Source organism: Fundulus heteroclitus, unplaced genomic scaffold (assembly GCF_011125445.2).
Source record: "Fundulus heteroclitus isolate FHET01 unplaced genomic scaffold, MU-UCD_Fhet_4.1 scaffold_121, whole genome shotgun sequence".
Lineage (NCBI taxonomy): Eukaryota > Metazoa > Chordata > Actinopteri > Cyprinodontiformes > Fundulidae > Fundulus > Fundulus heteroclitus.
The window spans coordinates 159668-184591 of NW_023396533.1; the positions used below are offsets into that span (position 1 = coordinate 159668).

General features: G+C 39.9%; 1 protein-coding gene across 2 annotated transcripts in view; it reads left to right on the forward strand.

Moving 5' to 3' along the window:
- Positions 1-24924, forward strand: part of LOC105920858 (cell migration inducing hyaluronidase 1) — a 470202-nt gene that overhangs the window by 20944 nt on the left and 424334 nt on the right. For both annotated transcript variants that reach the window (XM_036128814.1, XM_036128815.1), the window contains exon 3: positions 16573-16710. In XM_036128814.1, coding sequence (XP_035984707.1) covers positions 16573-16710 — 138 coding nt within the window. The remainder of the gene's footprint in view (positions 1-16572; positions 16711-24924) is intronic.

The following is a 24924-nucleotide window of genomic DNA, read 5'->3' on the forward strand; positions in this document are numbered from 1 at the left end:
TTGAATTATTTTATTTTATTTCCAATATTCCATCCAAAACTCGTCATTTCTTTCGTTTCTTTTTCCCAACATGGACCTAAAATTTCCCGAGCTGGATGATCAATTTTATTGCTTTGTAAATTTAACCAGTAATTTATTTCTAGTTTTGTTCTTCTTAAATCTAATGGCATTTCTCCCATTTCTACTTCTATTGCAGCTGTTGGTGTGGTTTTAAATGCTCCAGTACATATTCTTATTGCCTGATGTTGAATTATGTCTAATTTATTCAGATGTGTTTTAGCTGCTGAACCGTAAACTATGCACCCAAAGTCTATGTTAGATCTTATCATTCCATTATAAATCTGCTTCATTGATTTTCTATCTGCTCCCCAGTCACTGCCAGCCAAGCATCTTAAAATATTTAAGATTTTCTTACACTTATCAACCACTTTTTGAATATGTATATTCCAGTTTAGTTTTTCATCAAACCATATTCCTAAAAATTTTATACACTTTACTTGTTCTAATTCTTGATTATATAATTTTAATTTTATTTCCTTGTTTATTTTTTTTGTGAATATCATTACTTCTGTCTTTTCAACTGAAAACTTGAATCCCCATTGCAACGCCCATTTTTCTATTTCAATTATAACCTTTTGTACTTTCTTTACCATATGATCTACATTTTTCCCTCTTTTCCAGACCGCTCCATCATCTGCAAATAATGAACATCCTATTTCTTTTCCAATACCATTAAACACATCATTTATCATAATTAAGAACAGTAAAGGACTTATAATGCTTCCTTGCGGAGTTCCATTTTCTACCTTATATTTTTCTGAATACGCTTCCCCTATTCTCACTTGTATTTTTCTATTTGTTAAAAAGTCTTTAATCCATTTAAATAATTTTCCTTTAATATCCAACGTATATAGTTTAATCAATAATCCCTCCACCCACATCATATCGTATGCTTTTTCTATATCAAAAAATACTGCCACCACACTTTCTTTATTTACTTGTGCTCTTCTAATTTCATGTTCTAAACATAATGTTGGATCATTAGTGCTCCTCCCTTTTCGAAACCCACTTTGATACTTTGATATATATCCTTTACTATTTAAATAATAAACCATCCTATTGTTAATCATTCTTTCCATTATTTTACATAAATTGGATGTTAAAGCTATTGGTCTGTAGTTTCCTGGGTTTGAATTATCTTTTCCTGGTTTTGCTATTGGTATTATAACTGATTCCTTCCAATTCATTGGTAATTTTCCTTCCTCCCAAATTTTATTATATACTTGCAATATTATATCTTTTGATTTTTCACTAAGTTGTCTTATCATTCTATAACAAATCTTATCTTTACCTGGTACTGTATTTTTTGTCTTCCTGAGTGCAGAATTCAATTCAGCTTTTGTGAACTCAACATTTAACAAATTATTTGTTTCTTCAACATTCTCTAATAGCTCTTTATATTTAAGTTTTGTATTTTCTCTCCCTCTCCTTCCCTCTTCACTTATATTATTTGAACTATGAACTTTACTAAATGTTCTTGCCAATGTTTCAGCTTTATCTTCATCTTCATCTCTTACTATTTACTATTTATATTATCCATTTTTAATATAGGATATTCAAACTCTTTCTTTTTGCCATTCATTCTTTTAATTATTTTCCATATTTTTTCCATTTTGGTTTCTCTCCCTATTGTACTACAGAAATTCCTCCAATAATCTCTTTTTGCGTTCTTAATAGTTCTTCTTACCATTGCTTGCTTTCTTTTATAATCAATTAAATTTTTATAAATAGGATTCCCTTAATACCTTAAATGCTTTATTTCTTATCTTTATTGCTTTTTTACATTCATCTGTCCACCATGGCACCATTTTCTTATCACTTCTACATCCTGTTTTCTTTATTGAATTATCTGCTGCTTCCATAATTATTTTGCAAATTTCTAGATTAACTTCATCTATATCCTTTGTCATATCTACTTTCTCTAAATTTATTTGACTCAAATACCTAAATTTAATCCAATCTGCTTTATTAAAATTCAGTTTTTTACTTACCTTTATATTCTTATTTAAATGTAATCCTACCTTAACTACGATGGGATAATGATCACTACCTATTGTTGTATTTTTATCAATGAACCACTCGCATATACCAGCTAAAACATTTGAAACAATTGTTAAATCAATAACTGATTCCATCCCTGTTCTTACATTGATTCTTGATCCCCTCCCATCATTAATACATACATTTTTCACTTCCATTAATTCCTCTATAACTTTTCCATTTTTATCATTACTTTTACCCCATAATGTACTATTTGCATTAAAATCCTCACACCAAATTACTTTCTCTTCCAAATATACCATTAACTCCTCCATTATTTCAATTGATAATGTTTTGCATGGATTGTAAAAATTTATTATTTTGAATTTACTTTCTTGTTCCCATATATCAACTATTATAAATTCAAGTTCTTTCCCCTTCCCTAATACCTGATATTGTATCCCTTGTTTTATAAATATTGCACATCCTCCTCCCCCTCCCTCCTGTCGATCTCTTCTTACACTATTATATCCCTTAATCACAAAATCTAATGTTGTTTTTAACCATGTTTCCTGAACACAAATAATTTCTGGTTTTTCCTCAAGACTATCAACATAACCTTTAAATTCCTGTCCGTTAGCAATTAAACTTCTTGCATTCCATTGTAATATTAACATTAATTATTTTCAGCTGGTGGTCCTGATCTCCCATCCCCCTCCAGCTTTTTGTTTATGTTCTCCCATGATCCCTCTTTAAACCCCAAATATTTTTCTGCTCCTCTCACTATTATTTTGATTTTCTCAGTTTTATGCTTGGCTTGGTCAGTGCAGTTGATAACATATGCTATAAATAGTATTCATTTTTCTACTGACACTGTGATATTTTCTTCTAACTGCACTTTGCTTTGCTGTGGGATTTGATTCACTGTTTGTTCACTCTTTCTTGTTGTCTGCTCCTTCACATTTTTAACAGCCTCTGCATAACTAATGTTTTTAATTGTTTTAATCTGAATGATTTCTTTTGCCTTCTTCCTCACCTCACATCCTCCATACGTAACTCTATGTTGCCCTCCACAATTACAACATTTTTCTTGTGCTTCTTCTTTACATTCCTCCATTTTGTGATCTTCACCACATTTTGGGCATCTCTGCTGCCCTTTACAAACTGCTGTTATGTGTCCATACCTTTGACATTTAAAACAACGAAGTGGTGGAGGGATATAAGGCCTGACCTGAAAACTGAGATATCCTATTTTGATGTTTTGTGGCAAATCCTTCTCTTCAAATTCAATGAGAATTGACAAACTACCTACTCTTTCTCCATTTATTGTTCTTGACAACCTCTTCAAGTTATTCACTTTTCCTCCTGTGATATCTTCTTAATTTTCTCAAGATCTTCCTCTAGAGGGATCCCATAAATCACTCTAGTTTTTTTTATTTTCGCCTACTATTTTTTTCTCCATCACAGTTTTTTTTACATATATTATCCACATTTAAAGCCTTATTTTTTTGTTCTTCATTTTTACAAACTACCAATAAATTTCCATCTCTCAATATCTTCACCATTTCAACATCTCCGATTTTCTTTTTTACTTCTCTTGACACCACAATGGGGCTGATGTTATTCTGTTCTTCTTCATTTTTTAGTTTTAATATTATTTTAACTTCCTCCCTCACAACTTTCCTTCTCACTATCCTTTCTTCTTCAGAGCTACTTCCTTCCAGTTCTCTTTTATTTCCTTGAATATCACTAATACTCTTTCCTTCGTTTATTTTTTGTCTTTCCCGTCCTCTCCCTCTTCCTCTCCCCACTGGCGTCCACCCTTCATATTCCATATCTTCCTCAATTCCTGTCTCCATTTCCATCCGAACCATTCACATACCAGCTTATGCCAACTCCACCTTTTCCAACTCCAATATACGTTTTCGTTTTGCCGCGCTCACAACCGTCCAACCACCTCCCTCCAACTTTTTCAGACAGCACTGTCGAAGCGACGTCCCCTCTCTACGACCCGCAAACGAAGTGGAAGTTCGAATGTGCTTTCCTTACCCATTTGCCCCCTTTTAACTGGAAAGGCTGATTGCCTCTCATTAAACCCCAGCTGTGCACGATCCCAGCGTCCTCCATATATGGCAGGAGGGAGAGTGTGCAGCACTATGCTTCTGGGACAGAATGCCCCGGCTACATATAGATTTTAACCAGGTTAGCGACGATCGCAGTACCGCCCCCTAGCGGGCGGAGGTAAAATCGCATAAACAAAGGCAAGCAATTCTGAATTAAATGATTTTACAGGACAAAACGGTCCTCAGAATATTATTTCAACAAATAATGTTTTGTTTGACTTGGGCTTTGCATTGTGAATGGATTGAAATATATGGCAGATGTTTTTTAACTCCATTCCATGTCCATGAAGTGTTCTGATTATGATCAACCACTTTTGTTTGTCTTTTGTTTGTTTTGCATTTAAATAGTTCCTTAGCTTAGCTTCTTTTTATCTTCATTTTGCTTAGTAGTTTAGTTAAGTTTCACTAGCCTAGTAGAGAGGATTTATTAATCGAAATATTGTGTTAATTCAGGTAAACCGCATTACATAGTGATGTTCTCTGGATGTTCATTTTATTTCTGTTATCAAATTCTTGAACTTGAAAAGAAGTTGTCACTCCTTTATTCTATGCGTGTGCAGGTTTTGCTGTTAAAAGATCGCTAGTGCTCGAATTCATCCCTTTCAACCGTTGTCTTGATATCAGCTTAAGAGCTGATCATCACCAGACAATCAGGGCAGTCAAACTTTTTCACTATCAGGTAGGAGGGTGCACACACACACATATATATATATATATATACTCACCGGCCACTTTATTAGGTACCCCATGCTAGTAACGGGTTGGACCCCCTTTTGCCTTCAGAACTGCCTCAATTCTTCGTGGCATAGATTCAACAAGGTGCTGGAAGCATTCCTCAGGGAGTTTGGTCCATATTGACATGATGGCATCACACAGTTGCCGCAGATTTGTCGGCTGCACATCCATGATGCGAATCTCCCGTTCCACCACATCCCAAAGATGCTCTATTGGATTGAGATCTGGTGACTGTGGAGGCCATTTGAGTACAGCGAACTCATTGTCATGTTCAAGAAACCAGTCTGAGATGATTCCAGCTTTATGACATGGCGCATTATCCTGCTGAAAGTAGCCATCATGGGTTGGGTACATTGTGGTCATAAAGGGATGGACATGGTCAGCAACAATACTCAGGTAGGCTGTGGCGTTGCAACGATGCTCAATTGGTACCAAGGGGCCCAAAGAGTGCCAAGAAAATATTCCCCACACCATGACACCACCACCACCAGCCTGAACCGTTGATACAAGGCAGGATGGATCCATGCTTTCATGTTGTAGACGCCAAATTCTGACCCTACCATCCGACTGTCGCAGCAGAAATCGAGACTCATCAGACCAGGCAACATTTTTCCAATCTTCTATTGTCCAATTTCGATGAGCTTGTGCAAATTGTAGCCTCAGTTTCCTGTTCTTAGCTGAAAGGAGTGGCACCTGATGTGGTCTTCTGCTGCTGTAGCCCATCTGCCCCAAAGTTTGACGTACTGTGCGTTCAGAGATGCTCTTCTGCCCACCTTGGTTGTAACGGGTGGTTATTTGAGTCACTGTTGCCCTTCTATCAGCTCGAACTAGTCTGGCCATTCTCCTCTGACCTCTGGCATCAACAAGGCATTTCAGCCCACAGAACTGCCGCTCACTGGATGTTTTTTCTTTTTCGGACCATTCTCTGTAAACCCTAGAGATGGTTGTGCGCGAAAATCCCAGTAGATTAGCAGTTTCTGAAATACTCAGACCAGCCCTTCTGGCACCAACAATCATGCCACGTTCAAAGTCACTCAAATCACCTTTCTTCCCCATACCGATGTTCGGTTTGAACTGCAGGAGATTCTCTTGACCATGTCTAGATGCCTAAATGCACTGAGTTGCCGCCATGTGATTAGAAATTAATTAAATTAGAAATTAAGTGTTAACGAGCAGTTGGACATTGTACCTAATAAAGTGGCCGGTGAGTGTATATATATATATATATATATATATATATATATATATATATATATATATATATACTTCAGACTGAACAGTGGCTCTGTGACTACTGTAACGAACAAACAAATAGCAATAGTGTAGTCGGTGTGGCCAAATTAGGCAGGTTTCCAACCAATTAGGCTTTTGAACACATTTAGCTGGAAAAAAAATAGCTTATGGGCAGACTGTAAAAAAATTCGGAAACTTTTTCATAACATTTGTTGGGCTTTTAGAAAGAATTACTTACAAAATATATCAAAATAGTCATTATTTATTTTTTAAATAAGTTGAATCTGTCAATCTGACATCATCAATGAATAATAGTTATAATGAATAATATTGATTGTTATAATAAAACAAGAAAAGAATAATGGTTAATCAAGTGTTTGGTCAATGTAAACGCCCAAGAGGGGTTGAGTTCTACTTATCAACTTAAAAATATTTCATGACTGCGTGTAAGAGAAATGTTTAATTGAGCTATACTGAGAGAAATTAAGTTCATTTTAAGGTAGATTTACAACTCATGTTGGGAAGCTATTTATAATTAATTTTTTCTGGGTGAAATATCCTGATTGTTAAAGAGATCTTGTTTGTTATTTGGTTGTCTGATTGTACATTTTGTTTGGAGCCCATATGCGCAGTTTTTTTTTCTTCACTTCAGCTCAGTTGTATGCTAATGGAATGTTCTTATGTGTTTAATAGTTCTGTGCTTTAACATGAGAGAGTTTGAGATTTGGGCTTGTTTTTTTCTTTTAAATTGAGCAGGTTTTATGCTGGTTTGGGTTACTGGAAACTAACAGTGACATAGGGTAACCTGTAGCGCTGTGTCTTAACTCAAAAGTCCAGCATAAGCTACACGCTAATAAACATGAGCGCTGGTCTCAGGCTGAACACTGACTGAAGTAATAATTCTGACTAGAACAGGTTCTGTAATTACAGCAGCTATGAGAACAAGGAGCAGAACAAAGCAGGAGTTCCCTTCTACCTGCAAGTAACTTAAGTCTCTTCAGTTTGGCAGTTTTAGTGCTTGATTCTGCTCCTTGTGCTGCTAGCTTTCCTAGCTAACCCTGCTAGCTGTCCTAGCTAACCCTCCTAGCGTGAATGTTTACTCCAGTTTAGACTTCAGAGCTGACATTTCAAACAGAAATTAATAGCGCTCCTTCCAGCTCACTCTCTGCTTTGTTGTCACTTCTTGTAATTGTTTGGTAATGTTGTGCCAGTTCATACGTGACGAAAACTGCATCAATTCGGGACGTAACGGACTGCGTTACCCATGATGCAATGTGGTCAAAATGGCCACCAACTCATGTGGTCAAAATGGCCACCAACTCCCATCACGCAACACGGCAAAATGGCCGCCGATCAAGATAAGGTTGCTATGGTGATGGCTATAAAAGCCGATCACACACGACAATCTTCCTTCTTCCCTGGCTTTTAGCCAACCCGAGAAGACACACACAGCTGTTTCCGTTAGGGTAATCCCACGCCACGTGTTCGAGTTCCTCGCTGGACCGAGAGTTTTCGACGCAACGGTTATTCCCTGCTTTACATAACAGGAGGTCGACTAAAATAAGTACTTTTAAATTCCCTCTGATCAAAAGACTGAGAGACGCCGTATCTCCCAGTGATCGAAGAGGACCCCGCTTTGTCTGGCCAACAAAGCGACTGTGAACCCGGAGGAAGAAACGAAGGAGCTTCTTCCCCGTCCCGCTGCAGCCTGTGGACAACTGCGCTCGTCAAGACGCGTCCAGAAAGCCGCATTACTCGGAGCGCTCCGGACCAGCCCCGAGGCACCTCAAAGTAACGGGGTCTCCCCTTTTATTTCTGTCTCACCAACAGGGTGTTTAGAAGTGCCTGGGCAGGCGTTAGAACTTTGTAGGTGTTGGTTAATGCTTTTATTCCATGACGAAGTTGGAATTATTTTGCTGAACATTTTCTTTGTACGTGCATGCATTTTACAATCGATTTTGCTGTGTTGATTTGTGATCCATCAAGAACCCCGCCGTGGGTTACTGCTTCATTTCTTTCCATCTCCTTCCCTGCTTTCCCCCCTCTCTCTTTTCGCTTCTTCTTATCAATTTAATCTTTTTGTCCGAGCTCAAGTCGCGGGCTTTGCTTTAAACTCCCAGTTAGCTGCGCCCTCTCGAAGCGAGGCATTATCCCATCCGCGTAAGCGTGGTTACGTCATTAGGACCTCCCCTCATACGTCATCGTAGCAGCCATCTTGGGAGGGTGACGTGTATCTGAACTGTAGGGAGCTTAGCTGAACTAGCTTTTGTAAGACATCAAAGCGTCCAGTGAGATTCCCGAAGCTGTTCTGTCTGTCAATGCTGATATGTGAAATGCCGGTGTTTCGAGGGCGGTGTTAAACAACTGTGAGTTAAGTTAAGATCTGCTAACCGCTCATTTTAATCCATTGTTTATTTTTGTTTTGTTCTTTATTTCCACATATATATTTTGCTTGTTTTAGTTTAGTAATGAGTAAGAATTCCAAAGTTGTTGAATCAGAGAATTACTGTAACAGGGAATTGCTTTTGGTTCAATAAAACCAACGACTGCGGAATAGACATTGTTTTGTGTTCAGTCCAATTCACAGTTGCCTGGGTATTCAGAATTCAGAGCTAACCTCCTTTGGAGTTAACATCTGATATTAATACAGAGACAATATCATTGGATGGTGATAAGGAATAAGGATTTAAACTCTAATTGCAGTTACATTGGGGTTCTCACAGCCTGCTGGATAAACCTCGTCGGTTAACAGTCCGACCTGATCATTTATTCCAGCATAAATGAGTTCATAACAGCAAATTAACTAATGCATTAGTGGTATAAATATTTACAAGCTTATAGCTAACATCACCACCATTTGAACTATATTTGTTATAGCGGAATTTTGAGTTGAATGATTTATTATTTAAATTATAATACCAAATTATAATTTATGGCATAACAGTAATCAGACCAAATTTCCATCCCTCTCTACTGACACCAACGGTGACCACAGCCGAACTGCGCCAGCGACTGAAGGCTATGACTCAGTGTCCTGCCCCTCTCCGGCTGTGATTGGATGGCATGTTGCCTTCAGTTGTTGATTTGATTGGTTAAATTGTATGATTGACACATCAAAGATAGTACTAAAAGGATGATGGCCACTCCGAGGTAAAAAAAAAGAAAAAAAGAAGAAGACGGCTTCCAGTCCAGGGTCTGCTCCGCACTCAACCAGAAGGCACAAATATCGCTCCATTTTATTATCGGGGAAATGTAGGCGGCGGCAAGAGCTGCTATAGACGGCGATTTGCCGCCATTGACCGGCTACTTTTGACTGCCCTGCCAGACAATACTTAACAGACAGAGAGTTATTTATGAAACATTAAATAACTTTAAACAGTGTATAATTGCACAACATTTATGGCGTCCCTGGATGGGCCTTCGTGAACACAGCTTGAACTGCACACATATCAGAATATAACCTGTGACGTTTTTAGACTTTTAGAAAAATAAAAGTTAACTAAAAAACTTCTCAGCTAGTGATAATAAACTTTACTACAAAGAGCTTAAACTCAGATGCTTGAGTCAATCAAGGTATCTGTCATAACCAACAGTCCCAGAGTAGATTTAACTGTAAAGTTAAGCTTACTGACTGAACAAAATTTTGTTGCACATTTGTCTCCAGATGATGTGACGTATCCTCATGTTTGCTTAAACCACAAGCATTAAATGAAAGTCCACATTTATGCGCTTTCAAAATTAACTGCCAGTCCAGGAAAGTTAGATGCTCAAACATCTAACCTAAGATGCTTTGCATATTTGTTTAACAAGACATTTTAAAAGCTTACTTGTGTTGTGTAGAATGTATTTGTCTCCAGATTTAACTCCTAGTTAATCTGAGGTGTCACCCTATTTGTGGAAAGGGGGTGATGCTCTTAAAGCTAAAAGTGCTAATTTCCCTTTAAAGAAAGGTAAGCATAAGCTAAAAAGCTAGTAATTCCTTAAAAGGTGAAGCCTTGCGCAAAAGCTAGTAAACCCTAAAGAAAGCTAAGCAGTCGCTACAGAGCTCGTAAGTCCTAAAGGTTTAACGTCCTTAACACTGAAAGAATAGTGTCGTCATAAGTCGCACGTTGAACAGTCAACCTGCGCAATTGTTTCTACACACACAAATAAGTATTGCAAAATGTATGTTTAAACATAAAAGCATAGCTAAGTGTGCACAGACTGGATCTTATGTTATTTTGAAAGTTTGTCATAATTTTTTTTGTTTTGTGTTAGCAAGATGGAGCCAGAACGTCTCACATCTGAAGCTGCACCTTTGGTGGACCAAGCAGACATAGAGAGGCAGAAGGTTGTCATTGGTGACCTCATCAACTTATCTGCAGATGAGTTAAATCATTTAAACAGTCTTAACCTTGCTGAATGCGATAAAAAGATTAAGGAACTAATTAACTTCATTCAGAATCCAACCAAAAGGACTCGGATTGAAGAGGTTGTGGGACAACTTACATTGTTATATCAGCGTAAGTCACAACTAGAAGATGAACAATATCTTCAGTTACAGGTTGAGCATCAGATGGTTTTGGAAAGAGTGAGTGCTGCCAGATGTGAGCTCTCAAAGGCCGAGGTGAGGATGGAGGAAGCGGACGCTGAGACCAAGGACCTCAAAGCTCCTGATGTCAGCGAGGCTGCATCTCACCAGAGAAGTGAGTCCTCCACCCTTCAGGTGACATCTTCACATGATCAACCTCAGCAGGTTGAATCATTGCAGGAGCTGGAATCACAGAGCAGCTCTGCAGTTTCTAACGCAGCACCTAGAACAGAACCAGTCTTGCCAAAATTTAGAACAGAACCTCTAAATTTTGAGTTTACAGGAAGTACTTCCACAGACTCCATGGGAGATGCTGGAAGTCAGACTGTCCATGATGAAGCCCTGCTTCATCCTGCTGCAGTGGACAGCCCCACAGAGTACCAGGTAAACAACTCTGCAGACACATGTGGTTCAGATTGGAGGGATGAGCAGACATCACACCTGACTCATACCACCACCTGTCCTGACTCTGTGCCGCCCCCGAAGGGACAGAAGAGTCACACAGGTGGTCCACACCAACCTAAACCCCCACCACATGTCAGAGTTCACACCTTGGAAAGCTCTCAATTAGATCAGGAACATTCTTCCCTACATCAAAAGTTAGTTCACAGACCTCCATCAGGTCACGAACATAACCGATTTGACTTCCCAGGTTGTCCAGGGCCACCTCATAATTACGGTTTCCGTTTTCGCCAACTTGAGACTCTTGCTCGTGAAATAGAACAGTTCGACCCAGATAATCATGATTCCAACATTCATAATTATCTGCAGGAAGTCGAACGCTGTCTCTTTGACCTACCATTTCCCTCATCTCGTGAGAAACTAAAGCTTATTTGGAAAACAACAGCTAGAAGCGTTCATGTTCTCATTAAAGCTCTTCCTCCAGAGATTGGTGACAGTTATTCAGCTCTTTGCAAAGCTTTAAGAGAAGAATATTCTGTATACAGGGATCAGGCTGTAATAACTTTTGACGCTTTCAGCATCATTCAACAGGAAAGTGAAACACCCAGAGATTATTACTATCGTTTAAGGAACGTTTATTCTCAGGGATGTAATTCTCCAGGTCCTGAAAAAGACCCACTTTTTAAGTCTCTGTTCCTTCATAATTTACATGAAAGTGTACATTATGAAGTGACCATGCATTGCAAGGAAAGTAACTTTTCCATGCACGAAATCCGCAGATATGCCCAGCTTGTTTGGAACACTCGCTTGCAATGTGACAGGAAACAAAGCAAGCGTAGAGTCTTAAACCTTCAGACAGGAAACAGGCCTAAGAAAATACACAAAGCCAGTTCTCCAGTGATACAACAGACCAAAAGGTTTGAAAACAGGTTGCCACGAAAGCCTAGGCAGCCAGATGAAGGTCAACTCTTTTACAATGCAAGATCCCAAGGTCATACTGGTAAAAAGTGGAACCATTCCAAAGAAATTATCACAAAGAAACACTTTTAAAGTATCTGCACGCAACTTATCATGCCTCAGCTTGATAAGGTCAAAAATAATTTCTAGCACGGTTTATTCTGTTTTAACCCTTTCTTATTCTAGGACTTGAGAAGTGGAGGTTAACCAACAGTTTACTACGGTGTTTAGAATTTGTTTTGTATTGTTGTTTTTTTGTTGTTTTTTCCTTGGGTTGGGATTTTGGTATATATCTAAATATTTGTGGCACATCCAAGGGATGGATGTCTGAAGATTTTATAGTTAGGGAGCGCTCCCTGTCCAACATGCCTCAATCCTTCCAAGAGACACGCTTTTCCATGGAACTGAACTTTCAATGACTATCCTCTCGTCCACAGGAACCAAAGTGACTTATGTCATTCCAGATCATGGCGTATGGACTTGTGGTAAATCTGAAAATGGAGAATCGGATCTGCCGTTTTCTGATTTAAAGGGGGGAATATTATGCCATCATATGCCATGACAAATAGCTGATCTCAAATTGGATCCTGAACAGTAAGGAAGAGGTGACAAAAGGAATTCTGTCCTGCTGCAGACATGGACGAAAGGACGGCCTCTATCCCTTTTTCCCAGCAGGAGATCAGCTGTGACCACCTCCTTACAGACAAAAGCCACAGCCCCACTTCTGCAGACCTCTTCAGCAGCTGCACAGATCACCTTTCCAGGACAAGGGAGGAGGCCTGAACCATGGGGCCATGTGGCCTCATCTGCTGGAACATCTGAAAGATTGCCTGGACCAACCACACTTGATCCAGGGTCTGCTAGATTCGACTGCCTGCTTCAGCAGAGGACCTGACTGAATCCGGATAAACAACATGTCCGGGCAAATACAGAGCTAAGTTGCAGTCCTAACGTCACAATCAGATGCAGGGGCAAAGATCCTGCATGCGAAACAGCTCTGTGTATTTTTCCTCAGCCTGTACAGGGAAGTGAACCCCAATGGAGCTGAAGGCTGGATGCTGAGGAAAACCCCTGCTCATCGGACTGCATCCAACTTCAGTCCGAACGTGGCCTCCAAGCTATCCAGACCACGCCGTTAGCCACATGCTGCTCCAAGGCTAACGCTAGCCTGCCAAGAAGAAACCAACAACTTCCTCCTTCAACGCCCCTTCCGTGAATGGCCAAACTGAACAGAACTGAAAAGGACAGGTTTGGCCAGCGGGCTGAGGGTGAAGTAAAAGGTTTATTGGGAAATGTTTGTAAACCGTGGTGTTTAGAACAAAAGGGCTAACCGGTAGGTCGCGCTAGCCAAACATGCTATTAGCCTTGCTAACATCCGGTTTCGGACAGTTCAAAAGGAGTTCGTTTTAAAGCATAAAGCGTAACTGTTCTGCGATGCCATCCTCCGATGGTGTTATGAGCCTTATTCCTGCATCAATATGGTATATTAATGCCGGTTTTCAAGATAATTTTGCTAACTATAGATTTTAACCAGGTTAGCGACGATCGCTGTAGCGCCCCCTCGCGGGTGGAGGTAAAATCGCATAGACAAAGGCAAGCGATTCTGAATTAAATGATTTTACAGGACAAAATGGTCCTCGGAATATTATTTCAACAAATAATGTTTTGTTTGACTTGGGCTTTGCATTGTGAATGGATTGAAATTTATGGCAGATGTTTTTTTTAACTCCATTCCATGTTTTTGTTAATCAGATCTGCAGTGAACCAGGATTCACTGAAGTATTCTGATTATGATCAACCACTTTTGTTTGTCTTTTGTTTGTTTTACATGTAAATAGTTCCTTAGCTTAGCTTCTTTTTATCTTCATTTTGCCTAGTAGAGAGGATTTATTAATCGAAATATTGTGTTAATTCAGGTAAACAGCATTACATAGTGATGTTCTCTGGATGTTCATTTTATTTTTATTAAATTCTTGAACTTGAAAAGAAGTTGTCACTCCTTTATTCTATGTGTGTGCAGGTTTTGCTGTTAAAAGATCGCTAGTGCTCAAATGTATCCCTTTCAACCGTTGTCTTGATATCAGAGCTGATCATCACCAGACAATACTTAACAGACAGAGTTATTTATGAAACATTAAATAACTTTAAACAGTGTATAATTGCACAACATTAAGTTCAGCATTGTTAACCAATAAAATGTCTGATATTTATTTTACATCAATTTCATCCAATAATCTGTCAAAAAGGCATCCTGATGGAAGGCATTTTTATTTAGGTGCATACAGTATTTCTATAGTTTATGCAGGCACAGGATGAGAGAGCAGCAGAAAATTAACATTTTGCTTTTCCAACATGCCGTCTAGGTATGACGGAAATGTGTTGCGTCGACATAGGGCACACATGCACTGCCAGGGTGGTTTGCCCCAATCCTAGTGACATGAGTGTGTCATGGTTATGTAATGAGACTCGGAAGGAGGGCAACCACAGAGACAGGTGCTCAGTTTAGAACGTTTATTGTAAAGACTGGATGTTGGCTCGGGAATAGTTCTTGCTGGTCTGTCTGTCTGGGTTCTACTGGAGAGAGAGTGAGGAGACTGGTGAACAGGAGCTGGAGCGGATGTCTCTGATAGTCAGTGGAGAACTCACTTGGTTCCAGGCTGAGTTCAAGTCCGGGGAGGGTGATGCCCAGGATCCAGGAGGAGGTGCAGGTCTGGTGAACTCTCTCTGGGTTCTGCGGTGTTGGAGGGTGGACAGGCAGGTGAGCACAGCTGGAGGACCAAGGCAGAAGCAGCGCTTGAGTCTCTTGTTGTTTGTTCACGGAGATCTGACTCGGAAGTGCGGTGGCTCGGGAGTCCTGGGTCCTGGATAGAAGCAAGGAGTTAAACTGGGTTAGGCTGTACTCGGAAGAAACTCTCGGGAAAGATTCTAGGTTGGTCATGTACCACGCTGGAAGTGAGTAAGAACTGACGCCCTCCTGCTGGAACGCTGCTCCTTAAGAAGAGCAGCAATCAGTGGTGGATGGAAAGCACCTGCCCGTCACGCCCTGCAGAAGAGGAGAGAGAGAGCCCAGCCCGCACCTGGCCTACAGAGTGTGACAGAGTGAAACATGTTTTTAGATGGACGTTGTTCAGGTTAAGGATAGGCATAAACCACACATCTCATTAGGAATACAATTGTATTTCGATTAAACTTAGTCTGAACACAAAATTCCAAATGGCATGTTAACACGACACATTTTTATTCTGGTTGGCCCTTCTGATTACTTATGCCCAAATAAACGTAGCTAATGAAGGGAAGCTAAAAATGGACAAATATGATTTCTCTTTTTCATTTTCATCAGAACTCTTTCTGCAGTGTTTTGGACATCCTCTGGGCTTTTAACTGCATTTGATGGACTTACTGAAAGTAAAGAATTAAAATAGTCCAGTGTTGAAGTAACAATTACATGTAATAGGTTTTCAGCAGCACTCCTGGACAGGATATTTCTAATTATGGGAACATGTTTTGGGTTTGCCCCAAAATGTTTGCTAATTATCAATGTAGCCCATATCGTTTCAAGATCACCACCTAAACAACCAGTGGTTGAATTACTGCATGCAATCCGCTGCCTGATCTGACCAGTCACATGTCAGGCATGGAACAGAAATAATTACATATTCTAATAATGCTTTGGCAAACTAAGATACCAAAGCAACACAAATTTTAGCGATTAACAATTTGATTGTTTTTACAATTATCCTTAGCCAGCAGTTTCAGGTAGGCTCAGCCTTCAAGATAGGTTGAAGAGCTCCCAAAATGGATCCACGCCTCCTCCAAATTGTAAAGTCAGTTGAGCTTGTCTGGGCTTTGTATGAGGATGATGGAGATGTATTTTCTGGAGTGTCAAAGCATACCTGCCTGTCTGACAGATGGCAGGAGAACAGCACTTGTCTCACAAGAGAATACTTTTGACAGTAGTATCAAGACAATCCCATTAAGTAAGATGGTTAATTTGATATAAGAAGGTTAATTTCATATACTTGCATTGATGTACTGGATCAAAAAGTGCTTTGAAATTAGTTTAGTACTTCGCATTTTTACATTTTTCTCAAAAGACAGTCATAGTCATTAAAGACATAGTCATTATCCATAAATTAAAATCTCAATCCATTAGATGAAACACATTCTAGAAATTAATTCCCGTTAAGCCTGTATTCCCCTTAATTATGAGGATTTTCTACTTACAACTAAAAAAGTAACAGACCTGTGTCAGATCTAGTCTGCCAAATGAGCTTCATCAGAAAATCATTTTCAGATTTAATGTACCAGTATATGACACTATATCATTTTACTAGTGGAAAAGTTTTGAAAATATTTACTATTTCACTTTTTATACATCCCAAGAAACTAACATTTTAACTGGGGTTGTACACTTTGAGATCCACTGTAAGGGATTCTGTCACACGACATTTTATTAATGGTAAGTTGTGTACTCTTATAAAAGCTAAACTGTTGCACTGTTTTGTTTTCCAGTTTGTCCAGATAAAGAGAAGGGGCTTCAACTTTGGATGCCAGGACATAGCGAAGATCACCGAGTTACAATTGGTTATGGACAGAAGATCCTTCTTACAACTTCGGCTACGGTTCACTCAATTGAGATTCTTAATGGAGGTATGCTAGATAAATCAATCCTTGCATCCTTATTCTTTATTTGAAACATTATTTGACGTTTATTTTTTTATTGCAGCATTATACTTTTTAAACCTCAGTTCATACCCTAAGATTAGATGGAAAGCAAAGGCAGACAATCAATTTTCACATATAAATTGCAGAAAGTTTCATATAGTTTCCAAAGGATTTCCAGATGCATACTCATTGTTTTTGGTTCAGAATAGCTCATGTATAGAGTTATACAAAACATTCAAATCCCCAACAGACAGAGGATGGAAGTCAAAATGCATTCCAAAAGCCTTCAACTCTTGATAGATGTAAAATATTTTAGAAGTTGTCTTGGTGTAATAATTTATGGTGCTAACAGAAAACTGCAATTAACATCAGGTTACACAGTAGTTTTGTTTACCAATAACCACATTTTTCATGCAGTGTAGTGTGATGGTCTGGGGCTGTTTTGATGCTGCAGGACCTGAAAGACTTACTGTTTTATGAAATTTTTATTCAGGTCCGGAAGAGATCGGGAAGACACAAATAAGAACACAAACACTGTTTCTATTAGAATAGTGCCCATATGTATTATTCCCCACAGAATACAGCAAGACAAACAACAAGCTCTTCACACATGCAAAGCAGCAAGCACTTAAAGCCAACAAGCTTTCAAACAGGCGTGATGTTCCATCTCTTACCATGGTATAGGACTGGGAAGTCGGTCAGTCCGGTTAGAGCACAATCCACGCGGCCGGGCGTTCACACAACCCACGGCTGACTTCATCATTTGAGGGTGGTTCCCTCCTTTTTATACCAATAAACAGTATCAGATGGGAGCGAGAGTGGCCAGTTCTCTCTCCCATGTGAGCTGTTAGTCCCGTTTCCAAAACAAAAACCGTTCCCAGCATCTCAGCAGTGTGTAAAGCAAAATAACATTGCAAACTCAGAATACAGCAAATATAAGCAAAATAAGGAATACAGAATCAGTCTTTCCCACAACACATTGTCATAGGTTCCCACCACAAGTTAAAACAAGTTATAGCAAAATAACACATGTTGTTCTTAGTTTTATGTGAGCAACATAACAGGCACAAGCATTAATGTTGCTCTTAGTTTAAAACTAACCAGTTTTTCCCAAAATACATTGTCACAGAACAAAAATAATTCTTTAATATATCATTCCACCCCTTGGTCTTTGACAAAACCTAATTTTGGAAAAAAACGTCCCAAAGGTCTATTTTCATCAGTAAAGTTATCATTTCCATCCCACACCACTTTTTGATTATAATCTTCAAACATTACATAAGGTTAACACTATAATAACAATAATGAGCAAAAACAAGGGAGGTACTACATAGTTTCGAGCTGTAACAGACATTCCATTAAAAATGTCCCACCAATGATGTGCAGATGATTGCTCCATTAACTTGGAAGCTGGAAATGTTGGACCTGAGTGATTCAACTAAGCAATTTAGTTCCGTAGGCTGATTCAATGCGCATTTGAACCGATCCAGGGAGATAGTGAAATTGGTTAATTGATAGGTCACGTTATTCCAACTCCAGATGTATACATCAAAACACCCAACGAAAGGCACCTGAGGTAATTGAGGATGACTCTTTATTGTTTTTCTCGCTGGTTCATGAGTCGAATCACATAACACCTTGTCTCCGGTTAAACATGGGTTAAGATGTCCTTGTTGTAGCATACATACCACCCCTTTATCAGCAGTCTCGCACAGATCCAGGTCATAAGTGTAGTTTGTCTGTGGGCCAAACCAATCACCATCTAGTTTCAAAAACCAATACCCCTGTACAGTCACTACGGGCAATATGTAATAATGACAGACAGTAGTACTATTGGTAACATCATATTGTGTCCAATGTCCTTCACACATAGTAGCATTACAATAGGTCTCATGTGGTTCTAGTTATAACCAACTATTACTACTAATGTTCCATAGTTGTCTCCATTCGTGGAAATTTCCGATAATAACCACACGCTTAAACCGCTCTTGTTGTATATGAGCGTGTATCATTTGTACGTTACACACCGTCCAGTTCAAAGCTGCAGAAATGTTCGTTAACACTTCTGCTGTCGTGTTCCACATCTTTATTTGCCAGTTCAGTTCTTTAAGGAAGATCTTTGCAGTTTCTTCCTGTGATGTTACAACAGTAGGCACCCATAACCCAACCTGATGAACAGCTCTTGATGCATGCTGTCCAGTGTTTGATAACATAGTTCTTGTTACTTTATTGTCAAAAGTGTTGGAAACACTTAACACAGTACCTGTTCCACCAAGCAAAGTGTCCCACCATGCACGTTTCATCCTTGAGCATGTTGGCAAAGGAGGGGGAAAAAAACAACAAAAAAAACTTTCCAGTGAACTTTGTTATTGTCGATTGTGCCATTTGTTGACAAGTGTGTGCAGCAGGTGCAATTTGAGTGTGTGTCTTCTTACACGCTCGTTCTGTAGATGATTCATATTGGCACAAACCTCTCCTTGAAGACTACTGGTATGCTTCTTACACGCCACCGAGAGCATGTGTAGTCATCCTGGATTCCGATGCGCATGCTGTCCCCCCATCACAGTTGATACGGCTGAACCACTTCTTTCAGGATCCGGCCAGGTGCTTCTGCTCAATAGAGGTCTGCCAGCAGGACCATGGCAGCAAGGACACGGAGGATGATGGCCCCAAATCCTGCACCAGCCCTGTGGTGCCTCCCATGGTTTGGGACGTCCGCCATCGCGGTGTCCCTCGGGTCGTCCAATCAGCAGATCCCTTGAAACATGGATCTGAAATCAATATTAGCACTGCTATAAGACAAAAGAATAAAATTAGTTTTCTCTTATATAACATTTATCCATTTCTTCCTCCTCTGAGTAAAATACTGACACTGTTGCATCATTCCCTTGTGACATGATTTCAGCTGGTCTAGGTGGACCATTTTCTTGTTTTACCCAAACTTTGGCTCCTGGTTTATCTGTTGAGCCAACCCCCCCCCCCCCCCCTCCCCTGTTCCTCTTACAGTGATGTTAGTGGGGGCAGCCACCCCTTGAACCTCTGTCATTTCACAGGGTTGTGCTAGTTTTTCCTTTTTCTCAATTACCAGGGATTTTCTCCTTGATAATCCCCATCAATCACTTCAGCTTGTATTGTCATTAACAGCTGAGGCCTGCAACTCCACAGGCCCGGACATCATCTTTCCCAATGACAAAGCTTGTTGTATGGCTTTCTTAGCCAAATCTAATGCTCTTTGCTGTGCTTCTTCCCAAATAAAATTTTCTTTTTCAGGCACTTTTCAGAATTGGAATGACCACATCCTTGTGCCATAAAAATTATAAATTCTAGTCAATAATGCTGAAAGATTTCTCACTCCTGTATTAAGCATTTACATATACATTAATACATTTTCCATTAAGATAAAATCACAAGTTTTATTAATAATAATAATAATTGAACTTTATTGATCTCACAATGGAGAAATTCACTTCTGCATCTTAACCCATCCCCTTGGGGAGCAGTGGGCTGCCACTGTGCGGCGCTTGGGGAGCAATTGGGGGTTAAGGGTCTTGCTCAGGGACCCAGAATGGCAGCTTGTGGGAGTTGAACTCAGAACCTCTGGGACCAAAGCTCTGTGCTCTAACCACTAGGACACCACTCCCCACCACTTTATTGTTCATTTATTCTTACTCTCTTATACAAGATAAGATAAGATAGGCTTTATTGATCTCACAATGGAGAAATCCACTTGCCACATCGGTTCATACAAGAAGGTGCAGAGTAGGAAAGGTACATTCAGTTATATACAGTGAATCTTCATATTTACAATGGATCAAAAAGGATACAAAAAAAGAAATAGGAATGCACATATGATATCTTATTTACATACATAGTGATCTATATGTATATAAACATATATATATATATATATATATATATATATATATATATATATATATATATATATACGCCTACATACATACGTACCTACACGTATATATGTGCATATACATTCGTGTATACATTTGTACATACATACATACATGTGTACTGACATATGTTCAGGTGGTGATAGCAGCAGAAGTCACTACATCAGGATTATTGCACGGGTTGTGGCCCAGTGTATTAATTAGATTATTGCACATTAGTCATTGCACATTGGTTATTACTATTGTGGTTACAGTTATAGTGCAGCATTGTATAGTCTGGTAGCAGAAGGAATGAATGACCTGCGGTAGCGCTCCTTTTTACAGACAGGATGTCTAAGTCTGTCACTAAAGGAGCTGCTCAACTCCTCTACAGTCTGGTGCAGGGGGTGAAAGGTGTTGTCCATGATGGATGTGAGCTTGGACAGCACCCTCCTCTCAGCCACTTCCTCCACAGTGTCCAGAGCGCAACCCAGGACAGAAGTGGCCTTCTTCACCAGCTTATTCAGCCTCTTTCTGTCCCACTCTGTGCTGCCAGGGGCCCAGCAGACGACAGCATAGAGGAGGGCGGAGGCCACCACAGAGTCATAGAAGGTCTTAAGCAGAGGCCTGCTCACTCTATATCACTTACTGTGTGTTGTGGGAAGTTACTTATTAATTAAAAGGAAATGGTGTTTTGATTAAGTTCTAGCACAGCAGAACTTGAGAGGCAGAGCAAATGTAAACACCCTAAGCAGCATGCAGATGCATGCCATCCATCTCTCAACTCTGTTCTGCTCTCCTCACAGTCTTAAACATTCGTAAATCAGGCCCCAGCTTTGCACATGAAACCTAGACAACAATTCTCTCACACACAGAATACTTATGCCTTGACCTTGAAGGATAAGGGGACAGTCAAGCCCGGTCGCAGGGCACCCTATCTGACACTGGCCTGGCCTCCTTTCTGTTTAGGAGCAGGTCAGAGATGATAGGCTTTTTTAGAACCTAAGGGTTGGGGTTAAAAATAAAAATATAACTTGTCTATCAACAATCCACCCCTTTGATCACAAAGATAAGATTTAATCTATGTGGTAAATCTTCAAAAGGAAAATTCTTTGTCACCTGAATATATAAAGAAAATAAAAATTAAACAATCCAGGAATCATTACAGTAATAATTATGGTCTGTATGCTAGACGGTTTAACAATAATCAGTATGAATGCTTCACAAATCAGTTTCATCACACAAACTCAGAGTCTTTGCATTTATCTACAATTTTGGATTTAACTAATTAGGTAAAGATTCCTATGCATACATTATTTTAATTTATATTAGCTTAAGTCATCTAAGCATATATGCTATTATGGTCAAATTTGTCTACTCTCACTACCCACCTAAAGTTCTCCCACTTGTAACTGTGCTTCCTAGATAACCCATCCATCCAAAGTTACCAACTCCTTAGTCACAGTAAGGAACATTAAAGCCAGATTGAACCTTCCTCAATGGAAAACACCACTTCATCTAAGAAGCAGTAAAACCATTGGAGGCTAGAGACAAATCCAACTCTTGGCCAAACTGAGCTGGAAAACCCTAATAATTACCATTACCATCTAATTTTAAAGGCTCTTTAGTGCAGATCAGATCCTGGTTCATCTTATATCAAAGCAAAGGATTGCATAAAACATCAATCTTGGTGTAAGTCTGAAGAAAAACTTAGAATTTGAAAAATGATAACTAAATTGTTATGATTGTAACAGGACAAATAATAAAAGTAAATTGTTAGCCATAAAATCAGTCCCTGTGCATGATTTTCACCGTTTACACAGGAACATCATTACAGGAATTAAGGGGTACCAGTCACGAAGAGAAACATGGAAAGAACATGCTAATAGATTGTGTGAGAACTCAGATCAGGAAACATCATAATCTCGGGTGTCAGGCTGGGGGATGACATCCTTCACTGCCTCAGCCTGACCTTTGAAGATACCATGGAAGACAACAGACGTTTTACCAAGGGATCAAACAGCATGGCAAAACGACCAGCAGGGAAATGACAATTAAAACAGAGGTGAAGATTTGAAATTTACGCCCATCCACTCTCTGTCAGCAAACCTACTATCATACCCAGCTGGTGGAATTGTTTTTAACTATGGTATTAAACAACTCAAGCTGGTGCTGTTCGAATATCTTGAAAGAATGCCAAATATCAAAAATCATTATAACTAATATTGGTAAGTTCTATAAAAGTTCCTCTTGTCGAAAAATGCTGCCATTTAAAAACTGTTGTTTTGATAAATTATGATAAAAAGATGATAAAAGAATGCTGACAAAAAGAACAAATGTCAATGCATCGTCCTTTTTGTAATAATTATGTCTGATCCCTCCTGTCTGCAGTCTCTGACATTATTCCCTGCTCCTGCTCTCGCGCTGCCTGGTAATCAAGGTCTGAGCAGTTACACCTGCTGTAGCTCCAATTAAGTGGAGTCGCTGCACCTGGGATGAACACTATATATTCAAGCCTCTCCCAGTGTGTAACTGCCACACTTTGCATAAACCTCCAGTGTCCCTTCATAGTATGCCTGTTATCGACCTGTCTCGTTCCTGTGATTTCTCCTGCCTGTCTCGCCCCTGTCGGATTCTCCAGTTGGCGTCTGAACATTGACCTCCTTTCTTGCCTCTCGACCAAGCCTGCCTGCCTCTGCCCCTGTCTGGATACCTCTGCCTGGAGTGTGCCTCCTGTTAATTACTTAAAGCCTGGATCCCATATTCGCCCTTTGTCCAGTGACGGACTGAGATTAAAAAACGGCCCTGGCATTTTCAACAACGAGCGGCCCACATGGGGACGCGCACGCACGCACGTGCACGTGCCCGCAACACACAGATATAACTTCACATGCACGGAAATAACACACAAGTTTGTAGCCCCATTGGTGTTGAACTCTAACTTTAATATGCATAAAAACTGAACCAAGAGACATTTGGCTTATTAGTGGGCCAAGAGATAATGTAGGCCTACAATGAACAGGGTGAAAGGGGCCGCGCACACCCGACGATCATGCCGCCTCGTGATTGGCCGGCCCAAACGGCCCACGAGGGCCCGCGGCCCTCCTGGCAACTGCCCAAATGCCAGACCGTCCAGTCCGTCACTGCCTTTGTCCAAGCCCTTCTGAACACCTTTGCCTGGTGAACTGCTTTACTGTATTACAGGAATTAAGGGGTACCAGTCACGAAGAGAAACATGGAAAGAACATGCTAATAGATTGTGTGAGAACTCAGATCAGGAAACGTCATAATCTCGGGTGTCAGGCTGGGGGATGACATCCTTCACTGCCTCAGCCTGACCTTTGAAGATACCATGGAAGACAACAGACGTTTTACCAAGGGCAGTTCTGGCACTTCTGCCTCTGCCCTGAACACTACCTACGTAGAGTGGATCATTCAGTCAGTGATTTGGATCACACAAACAGAGCCAATCATCAACTTTGGAGCCAATCATCAGAGCCAGTGCAACATCCTGGCCTCTGCAAAGGTTAGTGGCTTTTGTTCGGTGCTCTCACAATCACACCGAGTGTGTCTCGGCCACTAACCCTGTTCTCTCCCCCACAGTGGTTCCAGAGTCCGTTCCTTTCAGATCCTGTTCCAGCTTCACCGGTTCATTCAATAAACTTTAACTTTTATTTCTCTGTCGGCTGAATTATCGGGGCTCCAGATTCTGTGGACATTACACTTCTCCCTTTTTTGTGTATCAGTCACTTCTGTGATATAAGGGAGGACAATTAAATAAAGCAAACAAAGCTGGAAAGGGGGTTATTGTACTCCAGAATCAGCCACTGTAACATAAACAAAGGTGTATCTCTGGGTCCAGAGACAGGCAACTCAAATTACTGTTTGTCCTTCCAATAACAGTGGTGTTCTGTCAAAAGACCCCCCCAAAAAATCTGTGTTGCGCCACTGTCCTCACAGCCAAGGAGATGATCCTGGCAGAGGGTGTTTTAGTTGCAGTACACCTCCCCTATGACTGCAAAAACCCTTTTCCTTATTTTACCATTAATAGTTTATCAATTATTGATATGGCTGATACATCCCCTCTGTTTTTTTCAACCATAGCAATATGATATAGAATAAACTATTTAAGCATTCCATTAAGTAAATTTTATCTAGAATGCCATGTTCTCAATGCAGTTGAGTAATCAAACTATTTTCGTCAAAGCTGGTTGTCAAAACATTTCTTTATTTTATCATAATTTTATAATTAACTGCTCTTAGCTCGTTGTTTAAATTGGCCACATGCATGTAAATTTGCTGCTTGTTTTTG